Below are 18,824 nucleotides of genomic sequence, written 5' to 3'. Positions count from 1 at the left end.
CGGTTAGAGTTGTGTGTGTCCGGGGAAGAGTATATAATTAGAGGGAACAGAGGGGTGCTGAACCCCGAGCTTTAGGTTTTATCTTGAAGTCTGTCAACTAGTTACCCCATCTCTTAGTGCCTGGTGTACACGAGAATGCCAACTTTCCATTCTTTCAGTGGACGTTCGGTAAATGCGTGTCAGGTAGCTGCTGTGCACCCTGGGTAGATGGAGGGAGGTAAAGAAAGCTGTCTCTGTTGGGGAAGCCATTGATTTTGGCCAAGGCCTATTTGTTTCTATTGCTTTTTTTTTTTAATAGAGGTAAAGATGGACAGTGGTGGGTTAAGATTACTCTAATGGGGGAATCCTACCCAGTCCTTAAACTGAGATTCTTCCTGCCATCGAATTGCTGCTGACCCATGGTGACCCTATTGCACAGGACAGAACTGCTCCTGCCTGCGAGACTGAGACTGGTAGCTCTTCATCGGAGGAGAAAGCCTCATCTTTCTTCCAAGAAGCAGCTGGTGGTTTCAGACTGCTGACCTCACTGCTTACAACCCAATGTGTAATCACTATGCCACCAGGAGGTGGCATCAAATGAGATTAGGGGGATTTAGTCAGGAAAAAGAACAAGAAAAAAGTAACACTTGACCGCAAGAAGACACAGCCCCAGTGAGCCAGAACTAACGACAGGGATGGAAAGCTGCTAAACAACAGATGGAGACTGTCGGCGGAACAAAGAAGTGCTAGTCTTTGGCTGAGGTCACAAGGAGGATGGGTTAGGGGTAGGGGGTTGGCTTCTCTTGAACACCTGGGTCCAGTGACTTGATTTTAGGGAGTAATTTCACGGGTTTTCTATCGTAGTTCTGTTTCCTTGCGGGGGGTGGGCCATAGAAACAGTGCTTGACAGAAACAGCTCTAACCAGATGGCTTAGGAATTCACGATCATTTGTCTTTCTGCACTGTCTGTCCCAGGAACTCCTGTTAAAACAAGATACTTTAGATAGTCTGGGAAACTTCAAATGCAAAAACTGGCTTCAAGACCCTTTTAAAGATTGCTTAGGCCCATTTCACACAAAAAGGTCCCTATAACTCTTCTCAGAGTGCTTCTCTTCCGCATCCTGGCTTGACCACCAAAAAAGCAGCACTCTGTTGGTCTTCATGGCTTCTAGTAGTGATAAAGACCAGTGAAAAGTTTAAGATAACTGGTCAGTACAGCTAAGCAAACGTATTTACCTCCCAGGCAGACATGTGGAAAGGCCAGTTAGACTCGCCAAAAACGGAACTTCACCTCAAATCAGCCCTGACCAAAAGGCTTCTAGAGCTTCTGCCAGCATTTTATATGTTGCTAGCCTGTGGGGACCACCGGACTCCAGTAACTAGCGAGGAGGACTTCTGTTCCTGGGAAGGGTGAAGAGGTGGCTCGTCTGACCACCCGACTGAGGGCCACTAGAGAGACGAGACACATGATTTCAGAAACCTGTTTTTATGCATCAGAGAGCTAGCGTGACTGCAGGATCACTCAGGAGTACTGGGAAGGTGGAGGCCCGGAGGTGAGCTCAGTGGTAGCAACCACTTAGTATTCTGGGGTATTTGCTAAAAGTGGAGGAGGTTCCTCAGCAGCTAAGCAGTGATTCTGATAGCTTTCTAAAAAGAATAAAAATGAGTCTACCAAAGGGTGCTTGACCTGGTGAATGTCCCTCACTTTGCGCTGACAGCTCATACCTTTGCTCCCTGAGACTAAGCATGGAGCAGCAGTAGAACATAGAATGCCCTTCCCAGGGGGGGACTACAGTTCAGCTCCCAGTGGGCTCAGACCTTGAAATTAGATTCGGGTGTCCCAGAGTGGTAGGAGCTCCCCAGACTTTGACATCGCCAACACAGACTCCCTACCGCAAGCCGTCATCCCCATCCCGTAACTCAAATTATTTCTACCTTCAAATGGGCTAGTTCAATGTCCTGAATGCAATACAATGGGACAGAGGAGGCAGGACAATAAATGGAACGGGCCCGTGGTGACGCAAGGATTTTGAGCAATCCGACTTTACGAGAACTGCCTGCCATGCATGAAGCCCGGATGGCGGGACTTCATCTCCCACGGTTTGCAGCTGTTACCAGGAGAGGCCAGTTCCTGGAAAAGTACATCATGCCGGATAAAGTAGGTCATTGAGAGAGGAAGACACTTCCGGAGATGGACAGACCGTGCCTATGACAGTGAGCTCAAGCAGCAACCCTTGTAAGGAGGCAGCAGGCCAGGTTTACGTCTGTCGGACACAGGTGGCTATGGGTTGGGAACTGCTCCTAACATGTTCAAGGAGGTTCACAAGTTTGAGTCTGTCAGCAGATTGCTGGACATTTTTTTAAAAAACATTGAATTCTAGAAAAAGTTGGGGTTTTTTTTAATCCATTTCCTAAAATTAGGAATCCAGTGGGAACCCCCAAGGATATAGCCAACCACCCTTCGAGTCTGGTGCGGACGCATTTCCAGAAGTCACGCCTCAGCTAAACAACAGACAAGCCTACAAAGTGAACTCTAATACGAAGGACGGACTCCTCAACCATAAGGGAGAGAAGGGCCGCATCTGCCGAAATGCAAGGCCCAGAAGGCTGAATGGAAGTGGGGGACCCGGGGGGAGGGGGAGTGGGGAGAATACCATTACGCTGAGGGGTTGCAACTCATGCAGGAGACAATGTGTAGAAATTGTGGATGGAAAACTAACTTGCTCTATACACATCCACCCAAACCACAGTATTTCACAGAAAGCAAAGAGCAGCCAGTTGGAGGTTCTAGCTGAAGGGAGAAGGGGAAAACTGGGAGATGGGGGTTCACAGCACATGCAAGACAGCCTACAGGCAAAATCCATCAGCCTGCCTTTCTGGTTGATGAAGGTTGGGGAGCCTGTATGCTAGGAAGTGCTTTTCATGTTTTTAGTGGTTCTGCCGGTACCTACCTCCCTCAGTTCCGTGGAGTTGATGTGACTCATGGTGACCCTGTAGGTAGAAGCACCTTTGGGGGTTTCTGAGACCGGCACTTGATGGGAGGAGAAAGCCCCATCTTTCACTCAGGTGCTTACGTAATACCCCCATTTTGTGTCTCAGCCCACAGCCCATGATGTTTACTTTCCACCCCTTAAAAATAAGCGTATTCCTGACAAGCTGATAGAACCAATAAAATCCCCACCAAAATATCAGCAGGTTTTTGCGTGTGAAGCTCAACACACTGACTCTGAAAGTCAAATGCAAGTGCAGAGGACCAGCAATAGCCAAGACTCGCGGGTGCAGGAAGCACAAGAACAAGGAGGCATTTCTCTTGGGGCTGGTGTTCCTGCTGGAGAGACAATCCAGCATTCCCTGTGCTCGGCCCTCCTTTGTCTCCACTTGTGATTCTGTTAGAACTCTGGTGAATTGCCAACCCTTTGCCGTTTCCTCCTAGAAGCTCCACATGAACCCACTGCCCTTTGCAGGACTGAACTGGCTAATGGTCCCTGCAGCTGAGATGTGGCTAAGCCCTGCACGCCAGAGCAGTCCGAACCACACCACCTGTCTCGAACCCAGCCACAGGGACCCCTTCCACTGAGATTGCTGGTTTTTTCATTAACTCTCCTGAAGCCCCTCCACCCCCACCCGTTTCTTAAGGAGGCAGGTTTTGTCAGACAAGATCCACTCTATCTTCTTGAATACCGTTACTCAAATACTGTCATTCTCCCGAGATGTTTCATGAATTGACTTACTAGCTGCAGGCTGCCCTGTTCACCTGTGTAGCATGACCAGTTTGTCGCAAGGACAGAGACTTATGGGATACATGGCTCAGAAATAGGCCCATGCACTTGGGCACGATATGGGGGCTAATGATTTGGAAGGGGTGCAAGGGGGGCTTCAGTGAGACTTAGAGTATTGGGGGCTTTGTGATCTTGGTGTTGGATGTACATAAATTTCGAGCTGTATGTCCATGTCTTGTACACTTTGCTGAATGTGTTATAATCACAATACAAAGAGTTTAAAAAGCTCTGGGGGTTAAGGTAACATGTCCCTCAAGAAAGCTCAGCTTCCTAAACCTGTTGTTGGCATCAAAATTGATGGCATCTCATCTCCATGACCTCCTAGCCTGCAAAGTCTCAGAAGCAAGCCCTCCATCTGACTTCCTCCACCACCACCCCTCAAGGAAGGTCCGTTCCACGAGGTTGGAAGTGAGAGCACTTTACTTTTGCAGCCTTGGTGCCTGGCTCAAGGGCTGCTACGTTTTAATAGTGCAGGAAATATTTGCTAAAGGAATTTAAAGCAAACTCTGCATAATGCTCCATTATTTTGCTAAGGCTGATTTAAAAGAGTCCGTGCCCAGTTTTAAAAATGGAGCTCTGGGTCTGAGTGCACCGTGTGGGCACGATAAGTTCAACTTGAAGGTCGCCTCGCACTTTTCCCAGCGTTGTTTGACAGAGACAATCAGGTGGGCAGGCAGCCATTGTGGCCTTGACCGTGGTTGCTTCTCCAGGGATATAAAGAAATAAAGGGTTAACTTCAGTTGTGCCCATCTTTCAGCTGTGACCAAGGGTTTGGTTTTTCTGTTTACAGAATGATCCTCTTGGAATCTCTCTCCCTCACACTCTGACTGCCATCAAGTCAAGGTGACCCCGTGAGGCAGAACTGCCTGTGAGTGTCTGATCCTGTAGCTCTTTACCAGAACAGTCAGCCTCATCGGTCTCTGGCAATAAGACAGGCTTCCCTTGACCAGGAATCAAATCCAGGCCGTGGCAGTGAAAGCCACAAACTCAAACCACTTGATTCCTGGAGTAGGGCTCGAAGTGGCAGAATTTAAGAGTTAAGTGATTACAGGGTCCACTGAATTCATTTGAAATCAATTGAGATGTAAGAGTGCATTTTTTCCTCAAGTAGAAACAATGTTGAACATGAGTAGTTTGTAACTTGTGACAGAGAACTATATAGGTTTCTGAAACATAGTATTACAGATGCCAGGAATGTTTCCGCTGTGGTAACTGAAGGCACAGGGGCCCTCCAAAATACAAGTTTAGTGATCTCAGAGAGTCCACTTCAAGCTGAGTGATCTGTGGCCCGGGTAATCGCAGAGGGCTAGTGAAGAGAGAGACAAGATGTAGGCTGAGAACACTAAGAGCCCCATGGAGGTGAGGGTGAGAGCCAGCACCTTCCATGGCTCATCCTTCATCCCTCCCCCTGCCCTAATGGGCCCTGAGCCCAGGGAGCAGGTGTTCCAGTCAAAACTCCCCGCCATCAGGTTGATTTCGTCCCATAGTGACTTCACAAGGCTGTTAATTCTTTATGGGTACAGACAAGCTCATCTTTCCCCCAGGGAGTGGCTGCTGGATTCAAATGCCTGACCTTGTGGTTAGCAGCCCAATGCATAAGCTCCGACGATGCCACCAGGGCTCCGGTTCCCACAGAGAGGTAAACGTCTGGCTGAGATGGCAGGGAAAGGTGAGCTCATGCAGGCACCTGGCAGCTATTGTTAGGGGACCATCACTTTTCAGTAGTACAGCCATTGGAATGCCAGGTCCTGCCTGTACAGTTTGGGCTCTGGCTCAAGAATGAACACACAGGCATGGCCCTGCCGTCTCCCCGGCTATCTAGAATCCTCGCCACTCCAGGAACGGGATGTTCTGGTTCCCACACAGCCAGCCTCCTCCTCATCTGCCCCTCCCTTGCTCAGTTCCCAGTGTCACTCCCGGACTCCGTAGTGGGGAAGGCTACGGAGAGAGATCATAGATAGGGAGGCATACAGAGGCAAAGGAGGCGGTCCTATCGGAACCATTTGAATGGCTTGAAAACTAGAGCTGACCATGGATGGACCGAACTCTGGAAATCACTTAAGTTCCTGAGGAGAGGTGTGAAGAAATGATCTGCAACACGCCCCCTCCCTCACCCCTGAGAGCAAGACGGAGGTGGAGGAAGGGCCAGAGATTAAAAATCTACAGTATCCAGGTGCCTCCTAAAAGGATGAGTTGTAAGTGATGAGCTATAAAGAAGCAGGCGGCCACGAGAGAATTGTGTCCTTGACAAAACTTAAACACCCCACTGATCACCCTTTCAAACATCGATCGCCTCTCCCAGGTTCATGTAAGGATCCCTGGTGCCTCAGTGGTTAAGATATTTATTTGCCTGCTAACCACAAGGTAAGCGGTTTGCATTCACCACCTACTCCCTGAGGAGGGTGTGACAATCTGCTGGTGTCACGTGTCACCTTGGGAAGCCCACTCTGATAAGGCCACACTGAGTTAGAATTGACTTGATGGCAGGCTTGCTTTGGGGTTAGATTCTACTCGACAGAGGGGCCAAACCAAAAGCCAAACTCTGCCTGCTCGTCAGTTGAGTCCTGGGAGACAGAGGGCAGCTGCCCTTCTAGGATTCTGAGGGTGGACATCTTCACAGTAGCAAGCCCCCTCTTTCTCTCATCAACACCTGCTGCTTTAAACTGCCGACCTTGAGGTTAGCAGCCCCGTGCCTAAGGACCACGCAGCCGGGGCTCCTAGTAGAGGGCCACGTGCACATTTTCAGCAGGCTGATTCTACATCAGGCGGGATAACTCGAGGCAAAGAAGAGATGGGGTTTGTGGCTCAACTCACTCTGCACAGGATAGAACTGCCCCTGTGGGTTTCTGAGACTAATTCTTTATAGGAATAGAAAGCCTCATCTTTCTTCAGAGGAGTAGCTGGTGGTTTTGAACTGCTGACCTTGCAGTGATCATGATGAAGATGGCACAGGGCCAAAGTTTCATCCTGCTATACATAAAGTCATTTTATATATGTATAAGGAACTTCCAAAAGTTCATGGAAAAATCCACTTAGTTAACTGCATTTTTCCATTTTTGAGGTCCCCTCATACATGTGTACATACATACAACACACACACACATACAGCATATATACATAAAGCTGAAACCACAAGAGTAATTTATTTTCGCCCCTTGATAGGCCCACCTCCATTAGATGCCACACTTGAGCTATTAGACTGGGACAGTGGCAAGTGAAGGGTAACTGGCTTAGCATAGTTTGTATACAGGGTGGCATCATGGTGACATGTTGGGCTGTGAACAGCAAGGTCCATGGTGTGTAGGCATCAGCTGCTCTGAGCAAAAGATGAGGCTTTCTACTCCCATAAAGAGTTCCAGTCTCAGGAACCCGGAGGCGCAGCTCCACTCTGTCCTATAGGGGCACTGAGAGCTGGCATGGACTCGATGGCAGAGAGTGTGTCTTCCAGTAGTGTTGGGCTCATGGGCATCCAAAGCACCTCTCCCCATGTTCACCCACACGCTCTCCCCTCCTCCCCGACCAGGGCCATCACACCAGTGCTGGCAGCCTCTTTAGACCCCAATCCCAGAGCAGAGACCAGGGAATACTTTTCAGAACTCAAACTTCACCTTTGCACTTTAGACTCAGACCTACCTTGTCACCTGAACAGCATTGGGTTTCAACAGGTGTTAAGAGAGTTTAGAAGGCTAGGGCTCTGTGAAGAAATGGGTTCAGAATCCCAGGGCTCATATGACCCCACTCGAGGAGCGCAAACAACTGAACTGTATGTGAATGGATATCTTTGATGGTGTAAGATACAATAATAATAATAAAAATAATAAGGGTTCCTGGGGGTGGGGGAGAAAAGGGAGCTGATATCAAGGAGTTCAAGAAGAAAAAATAGGGGAACCGATCGTACTGATTGACATTTAACCACACCCACCACTGCCTGCCAGGTGAGACAGCAGACTGTGTACAATATGAAAATAATAATTTATAATTTATCAAGGGTTCATGAGGGTAGGAGGGTGGAGAAGGGTGGGAAAACAATGAGTTGATACCAAGGGCTCAAAATAGAAAATGTTTTGAAAAGGATGAAGGCAACATATGTACAAGAGTGCTTGACCCAACGGATGGGTGGATTGTGAACAGAGCTGTACGAGCTCCAATAAAATGATTTTGAAAAAGACGACTCAGGCATCAAAAAACAAAAAATCATATCCTTGTGAATGAGGGGGAGAGTGCAGATTGGGGACCCAAAGCCCATCTGTAGGCAACTGGACATCCCCTTACAGAAGGGTCGCAGGGAGAAGATGAGCCAGTCAGGGTGCACTGTAGCAACGATGAAACATACAACTTTACTTCCTAAATGCTTGCGCCCCCCCCCCCCCATCATGATCCCAATTCCACCTTACAAAACTGGCTAGACCAGAGGATGTACTCTGGTACAGATAGGAACTGGAAACACTGGGAATCCAGGGCAGATGATCCCTTCAGGACCTTGGTGAGAGTGGCGATACTGGAAGGATAGAGGGAAGGTGAAGTAGAAAGGGGAAAGCAATTACAAGGATCTGCATATACCTCCTCCCTGAGGGATAGACAACAGAAAAGTTGGTGAAGGGAGACATCAGACAGTGTAAGATGACAAAATAATAATTCATAAATTATCAAGGGTTCATGAGGAAGGGGAAAGCGGGGAGGGAAGGGGAAAAAATGAGTTGATACCAAGGGCTCAAGCAGAAAGCAAATGTTTTGATGATGGTGGCAACAAATGTACACATGTGCTTGATACAATATATGCATGGATTGTGATAAGAGTTCTATGAGTCCTCCATAAAATGATTTCTTAAAAAATAATGGAATCACAGATTTGACAAATGTGTTGAGTGTAATGGCGAGTACTTTGAAGGTGATAAGTTGTTTTGTAAAAAAAAAACATTTTAAAATACATCGCTTTGGGGGAAAATGTTTTGAAACTGAATGTGATAGCGATTGTGCAATACTGCTTGATGTGATTGAACTATGGAATGTTATGATATCTGTAAGAGAGCTCCTAATAAAATGATTTTTTAATTAAAAAAAGAATTCCAGGGGTCAGCAGGTTTGATGTCACAGTGGTCAATGGCAAAGTAACCTGTGATTTCCCAGGCTCCATCTGCAGACGGTCTTTACAGCTACAAAGTTTCTTGGGCGCAAGAATTCAAGTCTCCCTGAATAAACTAGGTGTAGGCACTAGGAGCCAGAACCAATGGAAGAGGCCAGATGTTTTGGGTTTCTCTGGGGGTGCTACCACATACTTCATGCGGGGTAGTTACATAGTTTCATATCTACTTGATATATAAAAGTGTAGGGTCAGACCTAAACTTCTTTCAATCAGGTCACTGCCTGATGGTGCCTCCTTATGGGTGTGGCCTTCTTATAAGGAGGGTCCTGGAAACCACCTCCCCGCCCAATCCTCAACCTCTCTTTCTGCCTTCACCTTCCTGTTAATAAGCCAGTCAGACCTGCCAGGGCCACCGCTATTGGATCCATATGACATAATCATCGTGGGGTGTCCAATCATTTGATTAAACCAAACTGCAATTAACTCTCCCAAACTAGGAACAGAGCTCATTGGCTACTTGTGGGGACGTAAAGACTTCATCTCAGCAGACATTTTGGGGAGAGGGAAAAATGTGTATTAGCAGACCATGATATGAAGCCAGCACCGGACACCCACACAAGCACAACATCTGTGTGCCGTGTGGCTCAATGACAGAAGTCTCACCTTCCTTGTGGGAGATCCTGGGTTCGAGTCCGGATCAGTGCACCTGATGCACAGCTACCACCCACTGTCTGTCTGTCTGTCTGTCAGTCGGGAGGCCTGTCGCGATGATGCTGAACGGGCATTAGTGGAATTTTCAGACGAAGCCAGAGCATGAGGAATGAAATGAAGACGGCCAAGGGATGTGCTCATGAATAGCCAGTCAGTGGGGCCACCCTGCTGGGCAAGGGGTCTCCATGAATGGACCCCATGGAAAGGTAGTAACAAGATCAATGCGGCGCACGCTCGGTCGCGCCCAATGATAACCCCTGGAATTCAGGCTTGCACTCCCGACCCCGCCCACCGTCTCCATCTCCATCCCACAAGCTGCCCTCACACTGCGGGGTCCAGCGCGCCCCGCTCGCTGTTCCGGAGCACCTGCACCGAACCAACAAAACCAGACACAACCTCTTCCAGAACCAAGCCCACCGTTAATCAGTTCTCGCCGACGCCGAGACCCTACATATAGGACCGAGTGGAACCGCTTCGTGGGGTTTCCAAGGCTGTCACTTTTTATGGAAGCCGACGGCCACACCTTCCTTTCCTTCCATCTTTTTGGTGGTTGCACCTGAGCGCCGAACTGCGCCGCCAGAATCCAATGATCTGCACTTGCGGCGCTTACCTGCGCCACCTGTGTCCAGTTAGCGGCCCCCGCGACGCTCGCGCCCACACCTGCCCGCCCGCCCACCCCGGCTGTGCTTCGCTGCGTCTTCGCAGCCCCCAGCACAAGTTTTCTTCCCTACTGCGACTGCCCGATTCAAGTCAGCACCAGCCTGCGAGCGAAGCTGCTGCCTTCCAAGCAGGTCCGCGGTGTGACCAGAGCCACGACCGACGACAGAGACGGGCATGAAGTGACCTCCCCGGAGCGCACAACTCGGCCGCACACCGAGGGGCCGGCGGGGCTGACCGGGAGGACCAGACCGCGGAGGGGCTCTCTCCTTCGGGCTTTACAAACTGCCCAATGTCCGGCTGCGGCGAGACCGTATTCAAGAGCCGTGGCCCAATCGTGGGGCGGGGAGGGGCCTTGGCGGGGCCCTGCTCCAATCAGAGGCGCGGGAGAGGCGGCACCCCGGCCGCCCGCCGCCCAATGGGGGCCGCGCCGGAGGCATGGCCGGCGGCTCCGCGGGGATATATAGGCTCCGGCCGGGCATCCCGCGCCGGGATTTCTGGTGTTACTGGAGACTCGTAACCTGTCTGTAGTCACCGAGCTCTGCCATTCGGAAAAACCATGGTGAGGGGGAGCCGGGGGTACAGCGCAGGGCTGGGGGCCGGGGCCGCCGGGCAATGCATGGGAAGGTCAGGCTGCGCGGGAACGCCGGGCGGTCCCGGGTGTGGGTGAGGGGCGGGGGTGCTGCGGTGTTAGGGAAGGTCCGCGGAGGGCTGGGAGCGCGCGGGGCGGGGAGGCCCCTCACTGTTTTTCTCCGAGAGGCGGGAGAGCCTATGGAAAAGTTGGGAGCACTTCGGGTGCGCCCGGGACCGTGGAGAACGAGTGGCCAGAGCGTGTCCGGGGCGTCCCTGCGCAGGGCGCGAGCTGAGGGCGCACAGTCGCTGGACAGCCTGCAGGGGACCCGGACCCACCCTCTGTTTCACTCTCCGCGATCCGGGACAAAGAGGCGCCCGCCTCCCTTGCAGACCCCGCCTCCCTCTGAGGTCACACTCCCGCGCTTGAGACTGGACTTGGGAGAGTTAGCAGAGGCCAACAGGTTCCTCCTGTTCTGAGCCCGTTCCTTTACATGCCTGAGTCCCAAACCGGACCAGGGGTTTCAGTAGAGCCCGGCTTTCTCCCTTCTTTAGGGGTTCAAGGACTTGGGAGGTGCGTCCAGGCCCCCCCAACCCATAAGAATCTATCAGTTCCCCCATCTCTGTTCTGAGCCCCTTTAAAGGAACTGAGCCCATCTTGAGGGATAGTTTGTTTCTTCAGACCCTTGCTGTCTGAGAAGACCCTCCTTGCATCTGGGAGGTGAACCTTCCAGCTGGACCTGTAAGAACGAATGCTGAGAGGAGAGTGGACCACACGGAGGTCTTCTACCTCCACTGTGACCTTGGGTCAGTCAGTCAGTTCTGCAGGGAACAGGGACAGCTGTGTAGACAGGTGGTGGGTAGACTTTCAGGCTAAGTCCAGACCTGAACTAACAGTGTGCTTACAGGTACCTGTGCCTAGGAAGTCCTAGTCTTGGAGAGTAGGACTGTCAGTTTCCCTGGGGAGGCCCCGGATGGGATGCACATTTACCAGGAGGTTAGTAGAGGCACCTCAGAAGAAAGGCCTGGAGATCTACTTCCTACAAATCAGCCACAGAAAACCGCTAGTGCGCACAGTTCTCAGCTGCTGCCTTTGCGGCATGCATGGGTGGAATCTCCTCCATGGCCCCTAGATCCTTTTTGGATTTGTTTCTGAGTTTTCCCAAGCTGCCCCAGGCAGCAGAGGGCACACCATGTAGTGGAATTCCGCTCCATGCCTTCTGGTTTCCTTTGGTTCCCTAGTTCCTCACCTGGAAAACCTTGGCACAGCCACCTGTGTGCTTCAGGTCTGGGGAAAGGAGGCCCTGGCAGTGCTTTGGCTTAGAGTCTGGAAAGGCCTGCAAAGAGAACCCAGTTTTGTCTGTGGCGGTGTTAGTTTGGTTGATGTTTTGAATTTTGGCCTAGGTAACATTGTCAGGCCTCCAGGCAGGCAATCCAAGTTCCCCAGTGTCCACACACCCCTCATGGCTCATCCACTGCTCTGCTTCCTCTGCCAGCGTGAGTGTATTTCCATTCATGTGGGCCAGGCCGGGGTGCAGATGGGCAACGCCTGCTGGGAGCTCTACTGTCTGGAGCACAGCATCGAGCCCAATGGCACCATGTGCAGCAACAAGACCCTGGGGAGCGGGGATGACTCCTTCAACACCTTCTTCAGCGAGACGGGTGCCGGCAAGCACGTGCCACGGGCTGTCTTTGTGGACCTGGAGCCTGCTGTCATAGGTAAGTGGGGGTGGGGTGACGTAGGATCAGGTTTCCCTCTCCTGGCCACGCCCAGATTTCCTCCCAAGGCCACCCAGTGGAAGGACATGGAATGCTGGGAGCAGTGCCTGCCAAGGACTACACCGGGCCACTGCTTTTGTTTAGATTCGTCTTCAGGAGGGGTCCTGGGGACATCCTGTGAGAGGGGAGGTGATTCATCAAACCGCTCTGCAGGGTCTGGAGTCGGAGTGGAGGCTGCAGAGAGGGCCTGTCAGGGACAAAACGTCAGACTTCCCCCTCCCTGTCCCCAGGCCCTGAGGGTGACATGGCCTAAGGACCTGGGGGCTGTGCATAATGGCCCCTGCTCGGGCTTCACGCAGGGAGGCGCCCTGATAGGCTGTGAGCTTGGCCTTCCATTCCTGGCTCCCAGGGGGCGTTTCTTCCCTTCTGCCACTGGCTGGTCTCAGTTTTCGGCCTTCTGAAATGGCTGCCCCTCCCCAATCTTTCTAAAGCCCTGGTTGTAATGGGGAAAGAATGGGTTGAATTTGCCATTTTCTAACTCCATTTGAATTTGCTGAGTTCTAACTCCAGTCAACAGCTGCTGCGATTATCTTGGTCTTCCACTCCGATACTTCCACTAAGCAGAATGAGAAGGTTTTCCCCCTGACCTTGCCCCTCCCACCCAGGCCGAGGGGGAAGGGGACCAGACTTTCCACTGGGGCCTTTGAATGTCCCGTGTCCACGTGGGGAGGCTTGGCACTGATGATGCCTTGGGTCCCCTGGGGTGGGGAGACCAGCCTCGCTTACCTCTGCCTTCTTCTTTCCCCTCAAGATGGGGTGAGAACGGGCATTTATAGGCAGCTCTTCCACCCCGAGCAGCTGATCAATGGCAAGGAAGACGCTGCCAACAACTATGCCCGTGGCCACTACACTGTGGGGAAGGAGATCATCGACCTGGTGCTGGAGCGGATCCGAAAACTGGTGAGCAGGACCAGGTGATCTTGGCACCTGCACAAGGCCCTAACCTCCCTCCCTGCCTGGCTTGGGTGGCTCAACGCAGCTGCCTAGAAAGGGAAAGCACCGCCCTTGCTGACCCAGTTGTTGCAGGCGCTTCCTCTAGGGGGCGCTGTGTGTCCTGGGTGTGAGTTAGACATCCCAGTGACCTGACCCAACCCGCAGCTTATGGGCTCTTGAGACATCGGCACTACCTGATCCTCATGTTTTGTCAAGCCTGACAGTCCAAAGCAGGCCACCTCTCTAACTTTTATCCATCTCTGATCTCAGCGAGTAGTAGGCAAGCTGCCTTGGCAGAACTTTCCAGCTGAGTGAGCTTCCTGCTTAGCTCTTCAGGTTTCTCCAGTGTAGCCCGAGGCCCTAAGAGCCAGGAAAGTGGCCAAGCAGGAGAGAGGGCTTTGGCATTGCTCCTCCAGGATTGCCCAGAGCAAGTAAACACTCTGAGCACCCACGAGGGGCCCTTGGAGTGGGATTCAGTGCTCCTCACCTCAAGGATAAAAGGAGGATCCCGTAGGGCTAGACCGAAATCAAACGCACTGCCATCGAGTCAATTCTGACTCACTAGGACCCTGGAGGACAGGGTGGAATGAACCCTGTGAGTTTCCGAGACTGTGACTCTTCTGGGGAGTAGAAATCCTCATCTTCCTCCCAAAGAGCAGCTGGTGGTTTCAAACTGCCAACCTTGTAGTAGGCAGACCACTTCGTAACCCATGACCCTTGAGACCAGGGCCCCTTTGAGACAGGGTTTGGGTCCATGTGTTGGAGTGTGCCTTGAGGCACTTCTGAGCCAAGGCACAGCTAGAGAAGACTGGGGTGCTGGTTGGACCCATAGTTTCTAAGGATCCAACCTGAGTTGGACCTGACGTTCTGGAGGTTCAAGAGGACACCGCCACCATTCCTGCCACTAAGTAACAAACCAGGAGAGCTGGGAGGGCCCAGTCTGTGCCCATTGGTGCAGTCGCACCCCAATCAGTCACTTCCCACATTGTCGAAAACCATCACACTATGCCTAAGATGAATTGTACTTATTCATCCAGTGAGTTACACTTCAGAGTGTGTTTTTGTTTTAATGCCAAGGTGAATACAATGAGAGTGAAGTCACGTGCTTAACGCTGTGTGTCACCTCCCACCACAGACAGACCAGTGCACCGGGCTTCAGGGCTTCCTGATCTTCCACAGCTTTGGGGGCGGCACTGGCTCAGGCTTCACATCCCTGCTGATGGAGCGGCTCTCGGTGGACTACGGCAAGAAGTCCAAGCTGGAGTTTGCCATCTACCCCGCCCCGCAAGTGTCCACAGCCGTGGTCGAGCCCTACAACTCCATCCTGACCACCCACACCACCCTGGAGCACTCGGACTGCGCCTTCATGGTGGACAACGAGGCCATCTATGACATCTGCCGGCGCAACCTGGACATCGAGCGCCCCACGTACACCAACCTCAACCGGCTCATCGGCCAGATCGTGTCCTCCATCACCGCCTCCCTGCGCTTCGATGGCGCGCTCAACGTGGACCTGACCGAGTTCCAGACCAACCTGGTGCCCTACCCGCGCATCCACTTCCCCTTGGTGACCTACTCGCCCATCGTCTCGGCCGAGAAGGCCTACCACGAGCAGCTCTCCGTGGCCGAGATCACCAATGCCTGCTTTGAACCTGCCAACCAGATGGTCAAGTGTGACCCTCGCCACGGCAAGTACATGGCCTGCTGCATGCTCTACCGTGGAGATGTGGTGCCCAAGGACGTGAACGCGGCCATCGCCACCATCAAGAACAAGCGCACCATCCAGTTTGTGGACTGGTGCCCCACAGGTTTCAAGGCAAGTTGTGGCAAGGGGGAGGGATCCACCTGTGGCTTGTGCCCTTGTTAAGAAGGTGGGGGGAAGAACAAGCGGGCTGTGGGGTGGGGGAGCAGCTTTGCTACTGTCCATTGCTGCCAGCTCCGACTTGTGACAGAACAAATGGTCGCCCAGTCCTGTGTCACCCTTTGTGGCAGTTGGTGTGCTCTGCATGCATCGTCATCCTTGTGGCTGGTGTGGCAGGCCATCTCTCGGAGTCTCCTGCCACCAAACATCATGTCCTGCTCTAGCGCTTGTCTTCCCTGAGCTGGAGCCATGGTGGTGCACGGGGGGCAAGAGGGGCGTCTGACCTCATGGTCAGCAGTTTGAGACCACCAGCTGCTCGTGGGGAGAAAGACAAGGCTTGCTTCTCCTGTGAAGAGTGACCGCCTCAGAAACCCACAGGGGCCGTTCGGCCCGGTCCTGTAGGCCGCCACCCGTCGCTATTGACTCCAGGGCAGGCAGGGCATTGGTGGTTCGATTTTGGTGGTGCATCTCCCGAGGACGACATACCTAGGCGGTCTCACCCACCTCTCTCCTGAGGAGCGCCCTGGTTGTGCCTCCTCTACGACTTCGCAGGCTTGCTGTCAGTGTTCTGTGCCAGCGCCATCCACTCTTCTTGGAGGCTGTAGGAGATTTCAGAGGTTTCTAACTGGGTAGATCTGAGCCTGTCTAGACTGCTGGCTCTCTGCCAGGGTTCTTTCTACTTGAAAGCTTGCCTTTCTGAAAGAGAAAGCGTCCGGGCCATGTCACTTCGCCTGGCAAACAGGCATTCCTGGACTTGCCAGTCAAGTGAGGGGCCGGGCGGGGAGATCCAATGCACGTGTGCCAAGGGCTCCTGGGCACAGTAGGACTCCATCCCACAGTAGGACTCCTCCTCAGAAAGGAGGACTGTGGGGAGCACGGTGGGCTGCATGCCCCGCCCACTCGGATAATGGAGGAAGCATTCAGGTCCGGGACTCCTTGTGTGGGTGTCTCTCTGAATGCAGTCTCTCCCTTGTGAAGTCCTGCGGAAGACCCGGCCGCCCCCACCCTTTTACCCGCCCGCCTGCTTTCCCAGAGGGTGCTGGCGGCCGATCTCTTGCTTTAGGTTTTATGGGTTTTCTTCCAGGCCAAGACTCGGGAAGATGAAAGGTGATTGTGGTGGCATTTAGGAACCCTCTGGCTTCTCTTGCCTTGTTAGCCGGCCGTGGATGAGTGGCCACAAAGGGAGGGGAAGCAGGGACGCCTGTGGTCTGAAAGATAATAGCCGCTTGCTGGTATTGAGTTGTCCGCCGGGAGCCAGGGACACCCGCTCGCTTCCTTCTCCATATTAGGAGAGTTTCGCTGGCCCACCAGTAGGGCCTCTCCTCTCAGGCGGTAGTCAGCTTGCCTTCTCTCCCTTGAGGCGGTAGGACGCAGCAGGATGGTATTTTTTTTTAAATCACAAACCACTGACACTAAAGTGCATTCTGGTTTTCTTTGATGCTGGCTGGATTAAGGTTGATAGTGGGTGGGATTTTGATCCGGTTGAAGTTCTTCACCAGAAGTTTGATCATTGTTTACATGATTGCTTTTCTAAACCAGCGCAGGGTAGGGAGGGAGACCTTGCTGGGGTCCCCGTCACCTGTGGATTGAAGTTATTTCTACCGATTTTTCCTGCACTTTTGTTTTTCCAGTTCATTTCAGCTCACAAATAGCTCCCATGTCCCTGACATCTGAATGTCTCCCGGGGTGGGGGGGTGGGCCCTCTTCTCCAAGACAGACAGACACACACACACAGACACACCCTTCGTCCTGTTTAAAACTCTTTGTTGTGATGTGAGTGCACAATCAAGTGTGCATGCCTGAAAGCTTAGTGTTGCTGTCGAGTGACTCACAGCAGCCGTATGTGAGAACAGGAGGGGCATGGCCGGTCCTGCCTTCCCCAGAGTGAGCACACCTCCTCCTCCTCAGTCTTCAAGGAGCCCTGGTGGTGTCGGGGTTACGCGCCAGGCTGCTAACTTCAAGGTCAGCAGTTCAAACTCAGGAGGGGAAAAACTGAAGCCTTTCGGTCCTGTGAAGACGGACGGCCTTAGCAACCCAGAGGCCCCTTCTCCCATCCTGTCCTGTAGGGCCGCCAGACCTTGGTGGGTGTGCGTCACAGTTCAAACGGTCTCACTTGCCCCATGGGTTTTTTTATCCCCGAATCTAATCAAGGACCAGGCGTTTTACAAAGAGGCTCCAGAAAGTCTGTGGAAAGTGGAATGAAAGATAATGGATTTTTTCCCCACGACCATTTTGAAGCCCCATAGTATTTGTCTCTGAAGTCTCTAGTCTCTTCACGGAAAGCAGCCCCCCTTTCCTTGAGAGGTACGTTTTCTTAAGGTACAAACATGAATATTTATTTGGAACGAGAAAAAGTGTCACTGGAGAAATTCCAGCTATTTGAACAGCCAACATTCCCAGCCAACCTGATTCTGGGCTTGTTGAAGGGGGATCCAGTCTTCTGTGTCCTGGAAGGGCTGAGTTCTGGCTTCCTCTGTCTCCATGTGGTGGTTTACATGTTTGTGCCTGGGCTTCTTAGAGGGGAGCAAATGCCTTCCCAAGGTGACTGCCCCTTCTCCGGTGATGAGGGTCCTCCGCACCGGAACAGAGGACCGGGTGCCAACATTACTTTCTGTGTCTCCTCAGGTGGGCATCAACTACCAGCCCCCGACAGTGGTACCAGGGGGAGACCTGGCCAAGGTGCAGCGGGCCGTCTGCATGCTAAGCAATACCACCGCCATCGCCGAGGCCTGGGCCCGCCTCGACCACAAGTTTGACTTGATGTATGCCAAACGGGCATTTGTGCACTGGTACGTGGGCGAGGGCATGGAGGAAGGAGAGTTCTCCGAGGCCCGAGAGGACCTGGCCGCCCTTGAGAAGGATTACGAAGAAGTGGGCACAGAGTCTGTAGACGGCGAGGATGAGAGTGAGGAGTTCTAGGGGTCCCGGTCTGGGGTCCCCCCCAGTTGCGGGCCTGTCATCCCTGTGTCCTCACCCTTGCTCCACAAATACAGTCGCTGTGAAAAGCAATATGGGACTCTGTGTGTGTGTGTGGCCCAGGCAGGGCCTTCTCTAACCTTCTCAACTCCATTTCTACTGAGTTCAGGGCCAGGGTGGCTTCTGTCCCTTGCCTTTCCGGCTTCAGGGGTGGGGTGGGTTGCTTAGTGGAGGGTGGACCCTGCTGTCCTTGTGTGTTGTTGTGCAGTCTCCATGGACCCTCTTATCCCCAGGACACCTCCAGGAAAGATAAGCCTTCTGGGGGTTGCCCTGAAGGCCAAGCTGCCCCTGACAGCTAGACCAGGAAGTCTGTCTCAGCTGCAGAGCCTGAAAACTGGGCGGGGCCACTTGACCCACTGCTGAAAGCACTTCTGTCCCAGCTGTGTGAGGTCCAGATCTATCATTTGGGGATCCCATCACAGTGCAGTTAGATTGCTTCCACTTAGAATGGAAATACAAGAGCTCCGAAAGGGTTGTGGGCAGAATGGACGGGTAA

The 18,824-nt window shown here is 52.5% G+C and overlaps 1 protein-coding gene across 1 annotated transcript; it reads left to right on the top strand.

Moving 5' to 3' along the window:
- Positions 1-10,635: 10,635 nt before the first annotated feature.
- Positions 10,636-18,361, top strand: LOC142437322 (tubulin alpha-1C chain-like). Its single transcript, XM_075540535.1, has 5 exons — positions 10,636-10,771; positions 12,276-12,498; positions 13,310-13,458; positions 14,627-15,307; positions 17,978-18,361. The coding sequence occupies exons 1-5, from the start codon at positions 10,769-10,771 to the stop codon at positions 18,269-18,271; spliced, it is 1,350 nt and encodes a 449-aa protein (XP_075396650.1). The 5' UTR covers positions 10,636-10,768; the 3' UTR covers positions 18,272-18,361.
- Positions 18,362-18,824: the final 463 nt, after the last annotated feature.

The sequence above is a fragment of the Tenrec ecaudatus genome, chromosome 1 (genome assembly GCF_050624435.1).
Source record: "Tenrec ecaudatus isolate mTenEca1 chromosome 1, mTenEca1.hap1, whole genome shotgun sequence".
Lineage (NCBI taxonomy): Eukaryota > Metazoa > Chordata > Mammalia > Afrosoricida > Tenrecidae > Tenrec > Tenrec ecaudatus.
Note: the sequence above shows the minus strand (reverse complement) of the source record. Positions and strands in the feature narration are given on the sequence as shown.

Coding starts and splice junctions, on each gene's coding strand:
- LOC142437322 (XM_075540535.1), top strand. Junction 12,499..13,309: donor CCTGGAGCCTGCTGTCATAG/GTAAGTGGGGGT, acceptor TTTCCCCTCAAG/ATGGGGTGAGAACGGGCATT. Junction 15,308..17,977: donor GGTGCCCCACAGGTTTCAAG/GCAAGTTGTGGC, acceptor GTGTCTCCTCAG/GTGGGCATCAACTACCAGCC.